This window comes from Rutilus rutilus (assembly GCF_951802725.1).
Source record: "Rutilus rutilus genome assembly, chromosome: 8".
Taxonomy (NCBI): domain Eukaryota; kingdom Metazoa; phylum Chordata; class Actinopteri; order Cypriniformes; family Leuciscidae; genus Rutilus; species Rutilus rutilus.
This window is the reverse complement of record NC_140222.1, coordinates 6,384,111-6,403,115: the sequence shown is the minus strand read 5'-3', so window position 1 is coordinate 6,403,115 and position 19,005 is coordinate 6,384,111. Positions and strand designations below refer to the sequence as shown.

The following is a 19,005-nucleotide window of genomic DNA, read 5'->3' as shown; positions in this document are numbered from 1 at the left end:
ATCTAAAAAAAAAAAAATCCAGAAATCACAATATATGATTTTTTAAACTATTTATTTGTATGATACAGCTGCAAATAAGTATTTGAACACCTGTCTATCAGCTAGAATTCTGACCCTCAAAGACCTGTTAGTCTGTCTTTAAAATGTCCACCTCCACTCCATTTATTATCCTAAATTAGATGCACCTGTTTGAGGTCGTTAGCTGCATAAAGACACCTGTCCACCCCATACAATCAGTAAGAATCCAACTACTAACATGGCCAAGACCAAAGAGCTGTCCAAAGACACTAGAGACAAAATTGTACACCTCCACAAGGCTGGAAAGTGCTACGGGGATATTGCCAAGCAGCTTGGTGAAAAAAGGTCCACTGTTGGAGCAATCATTAGAAAATGGAAGAAGCTAAACATGACTGTCAATCTCCCTCGGACTGGGGCTCCATGCAAGATCTCACCTCGTGGGGTCTCAATGATCCTAAGAAAGGTGAGAAATCAGCCCAGAACTACGCGGGAGGAGCTGGTCAATGACCTGAAAAGAGCTGGGACCACCGTTTCCAAGGTTACTGTTGGTAATACACTAAGACGTCATGGTTTGAAATCATGCATGGCACGGAAGTTTCCCCTGCTTAAACCAGCACATGTCAAGGCCCGTCTTAAGTTTACCAATGACCATTTGGATGATCCAGAGGAGTCATGGGAGAAAGTCATGTTGGTCAGATGAGACCAAAATAGAACTTTTTGGTCATAATTCCACTAAACGTGTTTGGAGGAAGAAGAATGATGAGTACCATCCCAAGAACACCATCCCTACTGTGAAGCATGGGGGTGGTAGCATCATGCTTTGGGGGTGTTTTTCTGCACATGGGACAGGGCGACTGCACTGTATTAAGGAGAGGATGACCGGGGCCATGCATTGCGAGATTTTGGGGAACAACCTCCTTCCCTCAGTTAGAGCATTGAAGATGGGTCGAGGCTGGGTCTTCCAACATGACAATGACCCGAAGCACACAGCCAGGATAACCAAGGAGTGGCTCTGTAAGAAGCATATCAAGGTTCTGGCGTGGCCTAGCCAGTCTCCAGACCTAAACCCAATAGAGAATCTTTGGAGGGAGCTCAAACTCTGTGTTTCTCAGCGACAGCCCAGAAACCTGACTGATCTAGAGAAGATCTGTGTGGAGGAGTGGGCCAAAATCCCTCCTGCAGTGTGTGCAAACCTGGTGAAAAACTACAGGAAACGTTTGACCTCTGTAATTGCAAACAAAGGCTACTGTACCAAATATTAACATTGATTTTCTCAGGTGTTCAAATACTTATTTGCAGCTGTATCATACAAATAAATAGTTAAAAAATCATACATTGTGATTTCTGGATTTTTTTTTTTTAGATTACGTCTCTCACAGTGGACATGCACCTACGATGACAATTTCAGACCCCTCCATGATTTCTAAGTGGGAGAACTTGCAAAATAGCAGGGTGTTCAAATACTTATTTTCCTCACTGTATATATATATATATATATATATATATAACTATATATATATATATATATATATATATATATATATATATATATATATATATATATATATATAACTATATATAACTATATTATTTATATATATTATATATATATATATATATATATATATATATAGGCTATATATTTGCTATATTCAAACTAATGAATACATATGATAAAATGTAGGCCTATAATCTTTTTTCTTTTTCTTTTTTACAAAGAAAGAGTACACTTGAAATATTGTTGAAATTGTAATTATTGTTGTAATTGTAACATTTTTAATAAAATAGCAAAACATTTACAAGATAGATGTAAGCGAATTCTTAAATGGTCAATATAAGTCTTCTAAATAGCCTACATATTTTGTCCTTGCATTGTGGCTCAGTCAGTGTCACACCTGAATGAATGGCTAATTATGCAGAGTCATTATGCAGAGTGGGTGGGACCTTGTAATTTAAGGTGTAAACTACTCCTCCCCCTCGCATATTGGCTTTCCAAGCAAAACCTGTTTTACACCATTTAAATCAATGTATTTTTTTTTGTGAACGATAAAGCAAGACTATTTTCACATAATTTTGAAGCTAGAACTCAAAGGGACAACATCAATTAGTCAAAAGTCTTGTGGACACATATTTAATATGTGTTTTGTGGTCTTAATTCAGCAACTTTCATTTAATTTTTTTACATTTTCTCTTAAAAATACAAACATCTACATACACGTTGCTCGCATATTATGGTAGGCCTGTTTGTGCTATATGGAGTGAATTTACACCTTTGCCATTAACATGTTTATAAATAACTGAAAAAAGCACAAATGTCAGAGCATGTCAGAACATCTCAAGGACCCCAAAAACAGCTTGGTCCCCAGAGGGTTAACGTACAGAGCTCTGAAACACTGCCAGCGGGACATGAAGTGTCTGTCCGAGCTCACAACAGGTTTTGCGTGGGAACGCAAAGTTTCTCGGGGGAACGCAAAAGATTTGAAAAAAAAAATTCTCCCATCCTAAACATTTTTCCACCACCACGTCCCTTTAGGGGCTCCGTAGAAACCAGACTCAGTCAAGGACCAGTTCTCCTCTGAACATGATGTAATTATGATATTTCATCCAGCTCCTTCTGCTTGAAGATCAGGATACATCATGCCGGCATAAGGAGGGAGGAGATGAAGCTGTTATAGAGGTCTGTGCAGAGATCTGGTCTGGATCTGGTGTTTGCTGAGGATCTGTGCCGATGACGGTCTAGTCGACGAGGTCTTCACCGGTGGTCTGTCTCTAGGGCTCGTCTAGATGTCCGATCTGTGCTGACATTCAGGGCTGTTGTGTTCATCTCTATGTGCAGATCCTCCATCTGATCTGGATACGGACAAGATCCGGCTGACTACAGTAACCTCGGGATAAGAAAGAGACGGACAGACTAATATTAGTGTAGATGCTGTTCCTCTTACGGTGTTACAAGCACATTGGATGTTATGGGAAGTGTTCCTGTTCCGGTTGAGATGATTTATGCAGCCTAACAATCCTTTAACGGATGTGAATAATATAAATGTGATAATGTGTTATTGTCATGGTTGTTAGATCGGCTGTCTCTCTCTCTCGTCTTGTGCGTACTGATTGTGGGCGTTGCCGCTGATTGTCTGATTCCCTCATCAGCGCCAGAGTATTCCATCAGACAGCCTATTTTATGCCTTGTTTTTCGTCTTGTGTTTGTCAGATCGTTGTTGGAGCTTCCCCGTGTTGTTTCCTGTTCCTGTTCTCCTCGTGTGTTCTCCATTCTGATTTTGGGTTCATCGTGTTGTGCTGTTTCATGTTCCAGTCTCGTTATGGATTCTACACTTTGATCATCAGTCATCACTCTGGAGATTTCAACACTCACTTCACCACTCATCTGTCCGGGGTTGCCCATCGAAGTCCCTGTCACCACTCTCCTGCTGTCTGCAACGTGTTGTACTTTGTTGTTTATCAATAAAGAGAATTAACTTGCAACTTGCATCCGTGTATATTTTACGTAACAGTTATGTGTATGCCAGGTTAAAGAGATGTGTTTTTACTCTAGATTTAAACTGACAGAGTGTGTCTGCTTCACAAAGCTAGGAAGACTATTCCAGTGTTTGGCGCTAAATAGGAAAAGGATCTACCGCCTCCAGTGTATTTTGATATTCCAGTTATTATCAACTGGCCAGAACTGTGAGACTGCAGTGGATGTGAAGGACAATAAAATGATAAAAGCTTGCTCAAGTACTGAGGAGCGAAACCATTCAGGGATGTGTTAGTAATCAGCAGGAATTTAAAATTTATGCAATGCATGCCATGTTGGATAGAGAGCCAATGCAGTGTTGACAGAACCGGGCTAATATGGTCACACTTACTGGTTCTAGTAAGAAATGTGGCTGTAAAAAGAAAGATTGACATCAAAGATCTCAGTTTCTCCAGATGGAAATCACATTATACATGTGATTTACTGGCATTTGCGTCAAATTAACCCTGCAGTGGTTTTTCTCTTTATTTTATCTGTACAAACATCTGTGTGTCTGGTTTGATCTGTCGGTGGATAAACAGCTTCTGCTGGATGTTTGTCGTCTCTGTGTGTGTCAGTAGTTTGTGGCTGAAGCGTTTCTTCATTTTCTCTCCTGCTAATAAGAAGCTCACAATCTTCCACTCCACACAAAACATCTTTACACTGAAATAAAGTGAATCCATCAACAGTCAAATAAGAGTCACAGGTCAGAGGTCCAATATGATTGACAGCTCACAGCACTAAATAACACACCAGTAGATACAGATATCTAATCCAATATTTCACTCTTCTGCTATTAGTTTTCATTCAGGGCCAGAATTCATTTGAAAATGTAAGATCAGCAAAAGCTTGTTGATTTCCGTGATGTTAAAGCAGACGGATGTGTGAGCGGAAACTGACTGAGGTTGGGGGAGGATTCACACACAACCAGATAAATATCACAGTTCAGTCTTTCAGATCAATCTGAGTGTTTCAGACATTAAGAGTTATTATCGTGGGCTTTTCAGTGAACCGATGAAGAAAATGTTTCTCAAATTAGTTTTGCTCTGTTTGTGTTTGTGGCGTCTGGATGGTGAGTTTTAAATGTGTTTTTCTGGTTTCAGTTGTTTCTGTTCTGATGTGATAAATTACTGGTTAAATTAGTTAGAAAGGATTAACATTTACTGTTATTCTCATATAGAAACAAATAATGTGTGATTTTCCTGAGAGAAAACACTCTTATTTGAGATTTAAGTTGATATTTTTAATGCAGTTATTGATTATATAAAACTGTTTAACTAATTTTTCAAATTTTCATTCATCATCTTTTGTGTTTGAACTTCTGCAGAATATTAATCACTTCACATTTAAATGATTAAAAGTATTTTAGTGAAGCTTCATCAAACCAACATCGAGTGATTTTAAAGCTCTAATCTGTGAAAAACTCTGTTCTTCAGGAAGGCATAGTGTTACAGTGGAGACAGAGTCAGTGTGGGAGGGAGATTCAGTCTCTCTAAACTCTGATCTTACTGAAATGAAGGATGATGATGTGATTCAGTGGAGGTTTGGAGATGAAAACACTTTAATAGCTGAAATCAATAAACGGGCCGACAGAATCACTGTATATGATGATGTTCTTGATGGGAGATTCAGAGACAGACTGAAGCTGGACAATCAAACTGGATCTCTGACCATCACAAACACCAGAGCTGAACATGAAGGAGATTATAAACTACAGATCAACAGTGAGATCAAGAGATTCAGACTCTTTGTCTTTGGTGAGTTAAATATTTGTTTCACTTGTTTTATATTTTAATCAGTACAAAGACACAATTATTAATCCAAACTCCATTTTGCTTCTGTTGTTTAATGATGATATTCATTTCAAATTTAAATTTCAAACTACATTTATAAACCATCAAGTGACCGTCTTAATCTGTGACAAACCCTGTTTCTGTTTGTGTGTGTGTGTGTGTGTGTGTGTGTGTGTGTGTGTGTGTGGTGATTCAGGACTGGTGTTTGTGAAGGAGGGAGATTCAGTAACTATAAACTCTGATCTTACTGAAATGAAGGATGATGATGTGATTCAGTGGAGGTTTGAAGATGAAAACACATTAATAGCTGAAATCAATGTAACGGCCGACAGAATCACTGTATATGATGATGTTCTTGATGGGAGATTCAGAGACAGACTGAAGCTGGACAATCAAACTGGATCTCTGACCATCACAAACACCACAACTGAACATGCTGGAGTTTATAAACTAAAGATCAACAGAGAGATGAAGTGGATCAAGAGGTTCATTCTCTTTGTCATTGGTGAGTTAAAAAATGTTTATACATTTTTTTTATGAAAAAAATTCAATGAATTCATACACAATTTTATTTTTGTTATTTATATTGTTTATTTTGCCTACATTTTAAACTATTTAATTTAGTAAACCATTATAAAGTTAATTAAAAGTATTAATCTTTGCAAACCCTGTTTCTGTTTGTTCTCTGTGTGTTTGACAGATGAAGTGAAGTCAGTGTCAGTGAAGGAGGGAGATTCAGTCTCTCTAAACTCTGATCTTACTGAAATGGAGGATGATGATGAGATTCTGTGGAGGTTTGGAGATGAAAACACTTTAATAGCTGAAACCTATAAATGGGTCGACAGAATCACTGTATATGATGATGTTCTTGATGGGAGATTCAGAGACAGACTGAAGCTGGACAATCAAACTGGATCTCTGACCATCACAAACACCACAACTGAACATGCTGGAGATTATAAACTACTGATGATTACAGGAAGAAGATACTCATCAAAATCATTCATAGTTTCTGTCTATGGTGAGTAGAGATCATTTTTCTTCTCCTTTAAATATTCTTATTTACTATTTACATAATGAATCATTTTATACTTTGAGATGACAAACCGTATAAAAACTCACTTGGAACCGAATATAAGATTGTTGATTAGATTTGATCATATTTCTGTGTATTCAGAAATATTAGTTGATGTCAGCGCTGATATTAGTGTTTATTGACTGATCTGATCTCAGTTTGATGTGTTTATTCCTCAGACTCTGTCCACTGGTGTGGTCCTACTGAAGCTGTGATCCGATTGGTCCTCTCTGCTCTGGTGGGCGTGGCTACTGTCATTATTGTGGTTTATGAGATCAGATCCAGAAGAGCTGAACGAGATCAAGCACATATTCACACATCAGGTACATGATTGATGATGTCATTTCTCACAAAATGATTTTGCATATATGAATGTATGTCAGATATATTTATGCCTTGATATGTTCATCTTTTTCAGGAAGTATTGAAATCTAGTTCCGGCCAAGATGGCGTCTGTGTAGCTGTACCGTTTCTGTCTCGCTTAAACTTTTGTGCAAAACTTAATCTATTTTTTCCTTCCTTGATTTTTTTTGTGTTACTTGTACAAGTGTACTTATGTTTTGCCGGATTTTACAACGTTATTAAGCTGAAATTAACAACATTTGCCTTTTGGGACTGAATTGAACATCTGTCGCGGCCTGCCAAGTGCGTTGATTGAAACCGATTGAAACACGCGCTGCCGAAACATAACCTGAGACAAATGGAAGGAATGGCGGAAAGTGTGAAGCCGAAGCGTGTGCATAATTATGCTAAAATCACCCCCGAAGTCGAAGAGGATTTAAGTATGGATTGTTTACCATCTTCAGACACCCCGATCAACAGCCCTCTTCCGAAGATACGACGGCAAGTATCTGAGCCCAATACGGATATACTTAATGATATACTGAAGGCGATTGAGAGGCTGGGAAAAAAGCAAGATGATTTCATGGAGAAGTTACTGGAAATTGAAAGGTCTGTTGCATCCAATACGACCCTGATATCCCAACTCGCCACTAAAGTTGATTCAGTTGCCGACAAAACGGAGAGGGCTGTAGCTAAAACTAACGACCTAGGTGTTCAAGTAGCGGCTGTGATCACTGATAATAAACAACTGTGGGAAAAAGTCGACGAACTGGAGGCATATAAAAGACGATGGAATTTGAAAATGTCTGGTATTCCGGAGGAAACAGGAGAAAATGTGAAAATGATCGCAATGGATATTTTTTCTCGAATCTCGCCGGGATTGAGAGACGTTCTTCAGACTTCCATTGATGTCGCACACAGAATCGGCCCGAGAGCAGGAGGCGCGAGTCCTCGGCGGATTATCGTGCAGTTTTTGTCACGCACGCATCGGGATCGCATCTGGATGGACGCGAAAAACTCTGAAGTCCTCAAACAGAAAGGCATCAAAATAACAGAAGATCTGACACAACGGGCGAGGGAGGCACGGAATAAACTGTGGCCGCTGGTAAGTCAAGCCAGGAAAGATGGAAAACGAGCTGGGTTCAAGGGATCGGTTGCCATTATTGATGGAAAGAAGATTACAGCGGATAATATGTGAATCATGTTAACATTTGCCCTCCCTTGCCTATCCTTTGGTGGACCCAAAAAAAAAAAAAAAAAAAAAAAAAGAAAAGTGACGTTGAACCTTAGATGAAAGCAGGGCTGTAACCTCTTTGCAAAGATGGTGTCCTTTTGTTTTCTCATGGTATTTCCTTTTGATTGTTGGCCTATTAGTTATTTGATAGGTCTTGATATTCTCTAAACCATTTTAAGCTTGATATGGAAGGTTAAAGAGATACGTTTTGCACTATGTTCCTTCTCGCATAGTTAACTCCTTGCCCTATAGGGCAGATTGTTCTTTTTTGTTTGTTCCTAAATGTCTTTTAATATTTCTTGTTTTTCACTTAATGTTCGGGGGATTCGCGATCTTACTAAACGAAAAGCTTTATTTTTATTTTGTAATTCTAAAAGAAGAGATATTTATTTTCTACAAGAAACTCATTCTAGTGTTAATGATGAGTCCTTTTGGTCAACACAGTGGGGAGGTAAAACTTTATTTTCACATGGGTCTACTCATTCAGGTGGAGTTGTAATTTTATTTAACCATAACTTCAGTGGTAAAATTCTTGAGTCACACTTCTCTTTGGAGGGCAGATGGATAATAGCTGTTGTTCAGTCTGGAGAAGCTGTTATTATTTTATGTAACGTATATGGCTTTAACAGCTCTAACTTAAACCATACTCTTTTCCAAACTTTATCTACAAAATTACTTGCTTTAAATTTGAAATTTCCTTCAGCAACGTTTATTGTGGGAGGGGATTTCAACGAAGCCCCTGATCTGCATTTAGATAGATTCCCCCCAAGACTTAATGTTAATCGCCTTAATTTAGTTATAAATGATTTTTGTAGCAGCCTTTCTTTGTTGGATGCTTACAGACACGTCCATGGTAACAGTATCTCGTCATTTACATGGTTTAAAGCAGACATGTCACAAAAATCTAGAATAGACCTTTGGCTTATATCTGACTGCCTAGGTTCTTTTAATAGCTCCTGTACTATTTCTCCTGCCCCTCTAACTGATCATGCCTGTATTGATCTTGAAATATCTGAGGTTCGTAACCGTTTCCAGAGACGACCAGGATACTGGAAAATGAATACTTCGTTTTTGCAACTTCCTTCATATTGTTCAGGCATTAAGAATATTATCGAAAAATGTTAAGTTAATTCAGACTCTGCTATTGCAAAGTGGGAACTTTTTAAATATGAGTGCCGAAACTTTTCTATACAGTTTGGTAAACAACTTTCTAAGGCAAAGGAGTCGAGAAGCTCAGCAATCATAAAGGAAATTAATAATATTTTATGTTTGTCATCTCCCAGTGAACAGGACAAGGAGAAGTTGTATTTATTGAAGGAAACTCTTGATGTTCTTTATGCAGAAAAGGCCAAAGGTGCATTCATCAGATCAAGGGCAAAATGGCTAGAATTTGGAGAAAAGAATTCTACATATTTTTTTAATTTAGAAAAAAGACGAGGTGAGTTAAAAAGGATTTCAACCCTAAATATAAATGGTAATTTGACTTCTGATGAAGGTAAAATTTCAAAGTTTGTATCTGACTTTTACCAGCAACTTTATACGTCTTCTTTTCATTCTGAAATTTCTAATACATTTTTCTTGAAGGTGGAGCCATTTATTTCATCTATAAGTGAAGATAGTCATGCTGTTTGTGAGGGAGAGATAACTGTGGAAGAACTGGACATTATAATTACTAAGACCCCACTTAATAAGAGTCCGGGCCCTGACGGGTTACCATTTGAATTTTATCGATCATTTTGGAGTGATATTAAATATTTGATTTTAAATTTTTTTAAAGAATGTTTATATCAAGGGGAATTATCCGCATCGATGAAGCAAGGTCTTATTACCTTAATCCCTAAACCAAATAAAGATAAAACATTTTTAGATAATTGGCGCCCTATAACGTTGCTTAATTCTGATTACAAAATATTAGCTGCAGTATTCGCTAGGAGACTAAAACCCTGTTAAGAAGAAGTTATCTCTCTCACACAATCTGGCTTCATGAAAGGTCGACACATTTCAAACAATATTCGTCTTGTTTTGGATCTTTTAGATTACTCTGAGTTGGTTAATGATGATGCACTTATCTTGTTCCTAGATTTCTACAAGGCATTCGATACAGTAGAGCATGCCTTCATGTATGATGCTTTAGAACGATTTGGCTTTGGTCCCAAATTTCTGAAAACTGTACAGACACTGTATAAAGACATCAATAGTAATGTATCCTTGTCTAGTGGGACTTCACCACGGTTTGTCATTGAGAGAGGCATCAGGCAAGGCTGCCCCATTTCTCCATTTTTGTTTTTGTTGGTTGCAGAGCTTCTCAACCTTTATATAGTGAATTGTTCGAATATTGAAGGGATCCAAATAGAAGACCGAACTATTTTAACCAGTCAACTGGCAGATGATACGTGCATCTTCCTGAAGGATAAAAGACAGGTCCCCATTATATTAGAGGCATTACAACTTTTTTCAGATGCCTCTGGCCTTTCTGTTAATCAGAGTAAATCAGAGATTATGACAATTCATCATTCTGCTATCCCAGATATATGTGGAATTAAGGTAAAGGAAAAGGTTAGGTATCTTGGTATTATAATCAATAAATGTCCAAATGAAAGAGTTGAAAATAATTTTTCTACGTGTTTACGTAAAGCAAAAATGGTTTTTAATTGCTGGTCTCAGAGAAATCTGTCTATCCATGGACGTGTTCTGCTTTCTAAGGCTGAGGGAGTGTCGAGGCTGGTATATCCGGCTCTCTCCTTGTATGTTAGCTCTAAAATGTGTTCAGATATTGATAGGGCCATATTTAAGTTCATTTGGAAAAACAGAACTGAATATATAAAGCGAAAAACGATTATCAGAACTCTTTCAGAGGGTGGGCTTAACGTTCTTGATTTCAGTACTCTTAATACTATTTTCAAAATCAACTGGATAAAACATTGCTTGGCCCATAATAACTCTATATGGTTTTACATCCCCAATTTGTTTTTTGAAAAGTGTGGAGGATTAAACTTTTTATTATCATGTGACTTCAAATGTAGTAAACTTCCCATCAAATTATCTAATTTTCACAAGCAGTCACTAGATGCATGGAAAATAGCCTTTAAACATAATTTCTCCCCACACTCTTGTATAATATGGAATAACCAAAATGTATTATCTAAAAGAAAAAGTATATATAAAAAAGAATGGTTTGATAAAGGAATTATTTTTATTTCCGACTTACTAAATTGTAATGGTGAGATTTATACTTATGAACAATTTCTTGCTCTCTCAGGTATTGAATCTACATGTAGAGATTACAATATGGTTGTTAAAAATATCTCCATTAAATTGCTTCAGCTTGTGAAAGCACATCTCAGTTACAACTCAGTGTTACGGCAGACTCCTAAACTTATTATAGGAGGTGTTAATATTTTGGATATGAAGTGTAATAACTCTTACATCAGAAAGTGTCTTAATCAAGATATCAGCTGTTACCCAAAAGCAATTCAGAAATGGAAACAAATTTTTTCTTCTATACCTTCAACTGAGACAATCTGGTCAGCAAGTAATACATTTTTACTGCCAAATAAGGTCAAGGAAATTCATTTTAAAATACTACACAGGTATTATCCATGTAACGCATTTCTTAATAAGTTTAAAAAAGATTTCTCACCACAATGTTGTTTTTGTGATCTTGAATCTGAAACTCTCATACATATGTTTTGTAATTGTAAATATTCTGAAGACTTTTGGAAGCAGGTATCTATGATGGTTTTTGATACATTCTACAAAATAATTAGAATTGATGAGGCTATGATATTATTCTTGGACTGCAATACTGGCTCAGATATAATTGATAACACATTAAAGTTAATAATTCTTCTTGGGAAGTTTCATATACATAAAGCTAAAGTAATGTCTATAACACCCTCCTTTATTTTTTTCTGTAAGGATCTTAAAATATTCTATGACTCATTGAATTCAATCACTGGAAATAAGAAGTGCATAAAAACGTCTCTTATATTGAAAAGAATAATTTGTAGAATTTAATGTTTTACTCTGTACAATGTAAGATCTGTTATATGCTTTCCCCATTTTCTGTTTGTCTTATGTTTGATGCATATATTTGATATGTCTATAAGCTTTTTTGAAAGTTTAATAAAAAAATAATAAAAAAAAAGTATTGAAATCTAAAGCAGAACACTGAACTTTAAAGGTTCTTCAAGAGTATTTCTGTTTTTGTATCATAATTAATACTGAATATTTGAGCTTTATTATTTGGGGATTTTGAAAAAAATCTTATTTGTTAGTCTTTATTATGTTTCTCTCAGATAGAAAAAAAGTGAATGAAGAGACACACAGATCTCACTTTACTACTGCTGTATATTTGTCATATCTATTTGCTTGCCTTTATCAATAAAGTTTCTCACTCTGAGGTTCAAGAGTCTCTCATGTTTTATTACATTTATTAAGTTGAGCGACTCTTGGAGGAATACAGACTTTATATATAGTTCAGTTTTCAGAAGTGTGGAACATATAAAGCTTTACATTATTCAAATATTATTTAAAACATTATTTGTAAATGTTTACATTATTAGCTCATTCATATCTTTTTGTTCTTCTATCCACAATGATAAACAAACAACTTCCCCAGCTTCTCCTTTATCCTGAGAAAATACTGATTTTGGACACATTATAATATACTTTGAGATCACAGTGAAATACATAAACACAACATATCGATGCTCCATTTCCTCCAACAGGGAACGATAAAGTCTTTAAATCTCTAGTGTGATTTGTCTCTGTGGTCTCGTCTGAGGAGCAACACCTCCATCTAGTGGCTCACCCTGAACTCACATGTTATCAGGAGTTATTCACTCAGTCTCTGTAATGAGATCCAGTGATTGTGTCTGTGACTCAAGAAAGCCACTAGATGGCGCTGTGTTCAGTATTATGTGATGAATACTGTGCAATGAATAACAAAGAAGAATAAAACCACATGTTGAAGTGTTCAGAGAAAATAAACAGACATGTTGAAACTGCACTGAGAAATATTTTATTCAAATCACTGAACAAAACATGAGACCAGGAGTGAACTCAAACTAAAAACAGCTCACTGGATATTTTCTCTTTTTCTGACCATTCTCTGTGAACCCTAGAGATGGTTGTGTGTGAAAATCCCAGTAAATCAGCAGCTTCTGAAATACTCAGACCAGTCCGTCTGGCACTAACAATCATGACACGTTTAAAGTCACTTAAATCACCATTCTTCCCCGTTCTGACGCTCAGTTTGAACTTCAGCAGATCGTCTTGATCATGGCTGTGTCCGAAATCGCCCCCTATATACATATGGCACTATTTGAGGGAACAGTGCGGTGTACATTTCAGTACATCCTCTGATCTCAGATCTTGGTAGAAAATGAAGTTAGAATTCCAATCAAAGCAAATAATTAACATTGCCCCTCTTTTTCAGAATCAGGAAGAGCTTTATTGCCAGGTATGTTCGCACATACGAGGAATTTGTTTTGGTGACAGAAGCACCAAAAAATACACAATATACAAAAAAATAGGTTTAAAAAATACACAATATACAAAAAAATAGGTTTAAAAAATACACAATATCAAGCATAGCGTTAGTTCTGGCAGGTCACGTTAGTCAAGCTCGCATCAGCTGACCCTCAGCTGATCCACATCTACCTATAGGAATACGACACCTATCACCGTATACATATATAAGCTCCTTCAGTATTATCAGCAGCTATCGCGTTTCTCAGGAGCTAATTACCCTCCTCCATCCCCAGCTCCTCCTCTCGCCCAGTCAGGATTTGACATTCTGATTCCCCTTGAATCAGAATAATTATTGAATAATGTTGTACTTTAAATCTTGAATTAAATATATTTGCAAATTTTCATGTCGGTTCTGTTCTGTTTACCCCAAGGGGGATTATTGCTGCTCTCCCTGCTCTTATCCATGCTAGGCTGCATGGATGCACAGGGAGTTCTCACCCAGAACGGAACCATTCCGCCAATCCAAACTGTATGCTAATTGTCAATCATATTTGACGGTAGTGGTCCTGACAGAAATACAACATTTTTTACAATAGATAGTATGTACAGGTATGTATGTATGTACAAATGGGGGTTATGGTTATGTGTTTATGACTGCAATCTGCTTGGTGTGACAAGGAAAGCGAATGTTTTTTCAGGGGGTGTTTATATTATTGCAGGCTAAGGTCCACAGAAAGATGAAATTATGAACATGAAGAGATCTGTCATGGATTTGGTTTTCGGATGGTGATGCATCGTCCATAATGTCTGTGGAGAGAATGAAACGGGTTTAAGAAATAGCAATGCTGATAAATAAAGCATAGAGAATAACAGATAATTAGATGTTTATTAAGTATAAGTATTTTAAAGTAAGTTTTAAACATGTGTTGAACTTACCATAATGAGGTGATCCTTATGTGTCTATCCACAGCTCTTTGAATCTTTCTGAGAGAATGAAACTGGTTTAAGAAATAGCAATTATGACAAATAAAAACATGTAAAATAACAGATATATGAGATAAGAATACAATTAAGCATTTTAAAGTTAGTTTTAATCTTTTAAACACCACGGTGAAATTAACTTTTTCCTCAATGACTTTAAGAAATAATTCCATTAGGCTATTGTTAAATAAAATAAAAACATATAAAATATATATGAGATAAGAATACAATTATTAATTATTCAAAAGATAGGTTTAGGCTTTTTAAAGGGATAGTTCGCCCAAAAATGATATTTAAGCCATGATTTACTCACCCTCAAGCCGTTCGAGATGCACATGTCAATCTTTTTTCAGACGAACACATTTTCAGTTATTTTAGAAAATGTCTTAGATCTTTCAGTAGTTATAATGTGAAGCAATGGGGTCCAGCTGATTCAAGACAGAAAATGTGCATGCATCCTTCACAAAAGTAATCCATCCGTCTTCAGGGGGATAAACGAAGGCCTTCTGAGGGTAATCCGTGCGGTTTTGTCGTAAAAATATACATATTTAAAACTTTATAAACGAAAATAACTGGCTTCCGGTGTCGGTCGGCGCGCGTTCATGGAGATGGAAGCTGGCGTATGACGTATGATGTAGCGTAGGAAGCGTCGTGACGTAGAACGAACGAAGAGTTTTGTTTTGCTCTGCTCTCTGGCTGCGCTGTCACGTTCGTTCTACGTCACGGCGCTTCCTACGCTACGTCATACGCCAGCTTCCATCTCCATGAACGCGCACCGACCGACACCGGAAGCCAGTTATTTTCGTTTATAAAGTTTTAAATATGTATATTTTTACGACAAAACCGCACGGATTACCCTCAGAAGGCCTTCGTTTATCCCCCTGAAGACGGATGAATTACTTTTATAAAACTCTTCGTTCGTTCTACGTCACGGCGCTTCCTACGCTACGTCATACGTCATACGCCAGCTTCCATCTCCATGAACGCGCACCGACCGTCACCGGAAGCCAGTTATTTTCGTATACATATATATATATATATATATATATATATATATATATATAATATATATATATTTTTTTTTCACAAATTGTGCTTGCAAATTGTATAATATCCAAGGTAAACATGTCTAGTAATTGTGTCGTTAATTCTCATACTGTATTTTCAGTTTTGGAATATTTATCCTCTCCCCTAATTTGTTACTAATAAAACACAATACAAAAAAATTATATTTACCTTTTAATAGTTTGTTTACATCTACCTTGTAAATATATTTTTTTATTAAAAAGGTTACAATTACAACAACGTTGTACAGTACGTTACAGTAACGTTGTTTTTATGAAATATTAGGGCATATAAATATAATATATAAATATATAAATATATAAATATTAATTTGCAGTTTAATACGTTGCTTATACAAATAGCCTACATTTTATTTCAACATATTTCAGTCGATTTTTACTCATCTCAGTATAGCAATACAGTTTGCTAAAACATCATCATTCATTCACACACGCGATTTAAATTTAAACTGTCTTTTGCCAGCTGTGGTAAACATCTCTGCCGTTCATTCATTCATAAACAGAAACCCGATTCACGTGAGAAGGGAAAAAAACTTACTACTGTATTCCTCAGCAGGCACGTGCACACATAGACATCAAAGGGGGCTTGAGCACCTGCCCTTTTTATTCCTGGAGAGAAAGTGCCCTTTTTTCTGGGGTGCTTTTTTTCTATTTTTGAAAAATAATATATATTCCTGTTTGCGCACAGCTTCCCTGTCAAACAAATATATTTATTGAAGAATAGTATATCTAAATATCAGGTCCGTCCAAGTGATCTGAGGGCGCGCGCGCATCCTGGTGTGTGACGTGTACGCAGACTGGTGCATAGATATATACACTAGATGTCGCATTAAAGTGTATATATCTATGCACCAGTCTGCGTACACGTCACACACTAGGATGCGCGCGCGCCCTCAGATCACTTGGACATGGCTGTGTATAAGAGCGAAAAAACGAAATAATTACTGTTCGTTTTCTCACACAAACCGCTCGTTTCGTGTCTTAGGCCATCAATGTGTACTTACGATGGGGAATTGTTTTAATTTGGACTCTGTGCATCCTCTTTGAGACCGTGACCATAGACCTGCATTAACGTATATGACTGACAGACAAGAACGGTTTGACCTAAAAATATCCAAATTGAAACTACTGCGGAAAAAAAGACACCTACATCTTGGATGCCCTTGAGGTAAGCTAAAACATACCAAAATTTAATTTCAAAGTGAACTATCCCTTTAACTAGTTGACACCTAATTTGCATACAGAACGTCCCCAGTTAATGACTTACATCAAGAGTCTTTCCCCCTGAAATTTAGAAATCTAAATTGGTGAATTTAGAAGAAATCTACAGATGCAAACAGATGGAGGATACACTCTAAAAAATGTAGTAAATCTGAGTAACTGCATGGTACATTAATACATAAAACTGAGTAGAAATAAGTTAACATTAAACATTAAAAATAACAATATTTATAAATTAACTTTTTATTTATGAATAATTAAACTTTTTTTATTTCCTCTAAACCTTTATAAAATAGTATTCCATACAACCACATACATGACATTGGCTTTTATTGAATTTTACTCAATTATTTTGGTAAGTTTAATTCAAACAATCAAGTAAGATTTTCAGATATTTTATTAAGTTAATAAAGTTAAATATTTCTGTAATATTTACTAAGCCACAGAATATTTTTTTAGAGTGTAGTACAGGTTTAAAACAAACTCCATCTAAATGTGGATTTTGAAGGTTTTATTTGATGATGATGATGATGATACAGTCCTCCCTCAAATGTGAAACTAAGTCCATGTCAGTCACCATCAGTTATTGTGTATGAGTGTGTGTGCGTACATGCATAAACATCTACAGGGACATGGCCCTTCATAAGGTTGCCGCTGTAAGGGAAGAAGGAGAGACAACCAGGGAATGGAAGTAACAGACTTTATTTTGAAGTAGAATACCTTTTTTTTGTAATAATTTTATTAAATTGCTGTATTTTTGTGTTTTGTCAATCATTTTTGCAGTGATTTTTTTCAGTAAAGTTAACAAAATAGCAGCAACAGCCCTCTTCAGTTTAGAGTGAATATTTGTGTTGATTTTAAAGTGTTATGTATTCTGATAACACCAAAATAATTAAAATGATGTAGTGCCTTGTGCAAAAATAAACAAATTATTAGTAAAACACGCCCCTCTGCTTGATGCAGTTATTTAGGTTATTCTAAATATATACTTGAAACTAGTAGCATCTTTTGAAAATGAAACAATTGCGTGAGTTTGAGGAAGATAAAATTAATTAACTTTTTTAATTAATTTTTTTTTAAAGGAAGTCAGAGTTGCGTTAATATATATACTTTTTTGTTAAAATTCATTTGAGCCCCTGCCCCTCAAAATGTCTGTGCACGTCCCTGTTCCTCAGCTCGCTCCTCGATATACCCGCACTTCTGAGGGACATTTTCCATTATTATTATTATTCCTCACAGCGCTGCGAGACGGTGTAAACAAGTAATGATCTGAATAAACTTGTGTGTTTTCTCGAGCTGATATGGGGGCGTTCACAGGATTGCGCCTTGGATTGCCTCAGTCATTTGCGGTTGCACCGAATAGCGCGCGCTCTCCGTGGGCGGAGTCACATTACATTTGAATCAGCTGTAATGAGCTCGACTGGAATCGCTCTCTTTTAATACAGATTTCACAAGATGATAATATTTGTTTTTTATATAAATTACTTCATTTAAAAGAAGAGAATTCAAGCTTCATGCCTGTGTGTCTATTCGCTGAGTTATTGTTCATTTTCGGACGCGTTTCAGAATGGACTTAACTGACAGAGAGAAGGCAGAACTCGCTTTGTGTTTATTTTTCTTTATTTGGCGAAAAACACAACACTTTGTTTTTATTGTGAGTATACACAAAAATAATACACATTTAACAGAATCGATTGATGTATGAAACTCATATGGAAAATCAAAGTCAACAGAGTTTTTATGAGTTTCTTTTACACTGATAAAAAAAAGCGAGCTGGTATCGCCGGCGATACCGCCGACCTCAGGGGATTAAACAGATGTGTTTTGAGTCTGGATTTGAATGTGACTACAGTAGGAGCACATCTGATCTCCTCTGGAAGCTGGTTCCAGCTGCGGCTGGCATAATAGCTAAAAGCAGATTCACCATGCTTAGAGTGAACCCTTGGTATTTCTAGCTGATATGATCCTAATGATCTGAGTGTAAGGGTGGAATTCCTGCAGTGGTTCAAGCTGCAAGAACTGCCGAATGACTAAAGAAACGTTATTGGCAAGATGGTAGAAAACTGCACATTTCTAGTCTTTAACCACCCACTGCCACTTATACCAACGACGGAAATAAGTGCAGTTACAATAGCTTAATATTTGTGGGAGAGCGTTGCTATAGATAGTGACGATATTGTATTGCAATATGTAGCACTTCAAAGTCAATATCAAATCAAAACTAGTTAGCACATTAGTTGCAATTGAAAAGGTTTAATGACAAAATATGG

The 19,005-nt window shown here is 36.4% G+C and overlaps 1 protein-coding gene across 1 annotated transcript; it reads left to right on the top strand.

Moving 5' to 3' along the window:
- Positions 1–4,971: 4,971 nt before the first annotated feature.
- Positions 4,972–8,075, top strand: LOC311295293 (uncharacterized protein). The gene is made up of 5 exons (XM_084416600.1): positions 4,972–5,286; positions 5,519–5,827; positions 6,023–6,343; positions 6,577–6,720; positions 6,816–8,075. The coding sequence occupies exons 1-5, from the start codon at positions 5,043–5,045 to the stop codon at positions 6,830–6,832; spliced, it is 1,035 nt and encodes a 344-aa protein (XP_084272726.1). The 5' UTR covers positions 4,972–5,042; the 3' UTR covers positions 6,833–8,075.
- The last annotated feature ends 10,930 nt before the right edge of the window (positions 8,076–19,005 follow it).

Bases quoted from the DNA above. Each gene is read 5' to 3' on its own strand.
- LOC311295293 (XM_084416600.1), top strand. From the start codon at position 5,043: ATGAAGGATGATGATGTGATTCAGTGGAGGTTTGGAGATGAAAACACT. The intron at 5,287-5,518 runs GTGAGTTAAATA...GTGGTGATTCAG, and splicing joins ATTCAGACTCTTTGTCTTTG to GACTGGTGTTTGTGAAGGAG. The intron at 5,828-6,022 runs GTGAGTTAAAAA...TGTGTTTGACAG, and splicing joins GTTCATTCTCTTTGTCATTG to ATGAAGTGAAGTCAGTGTCA.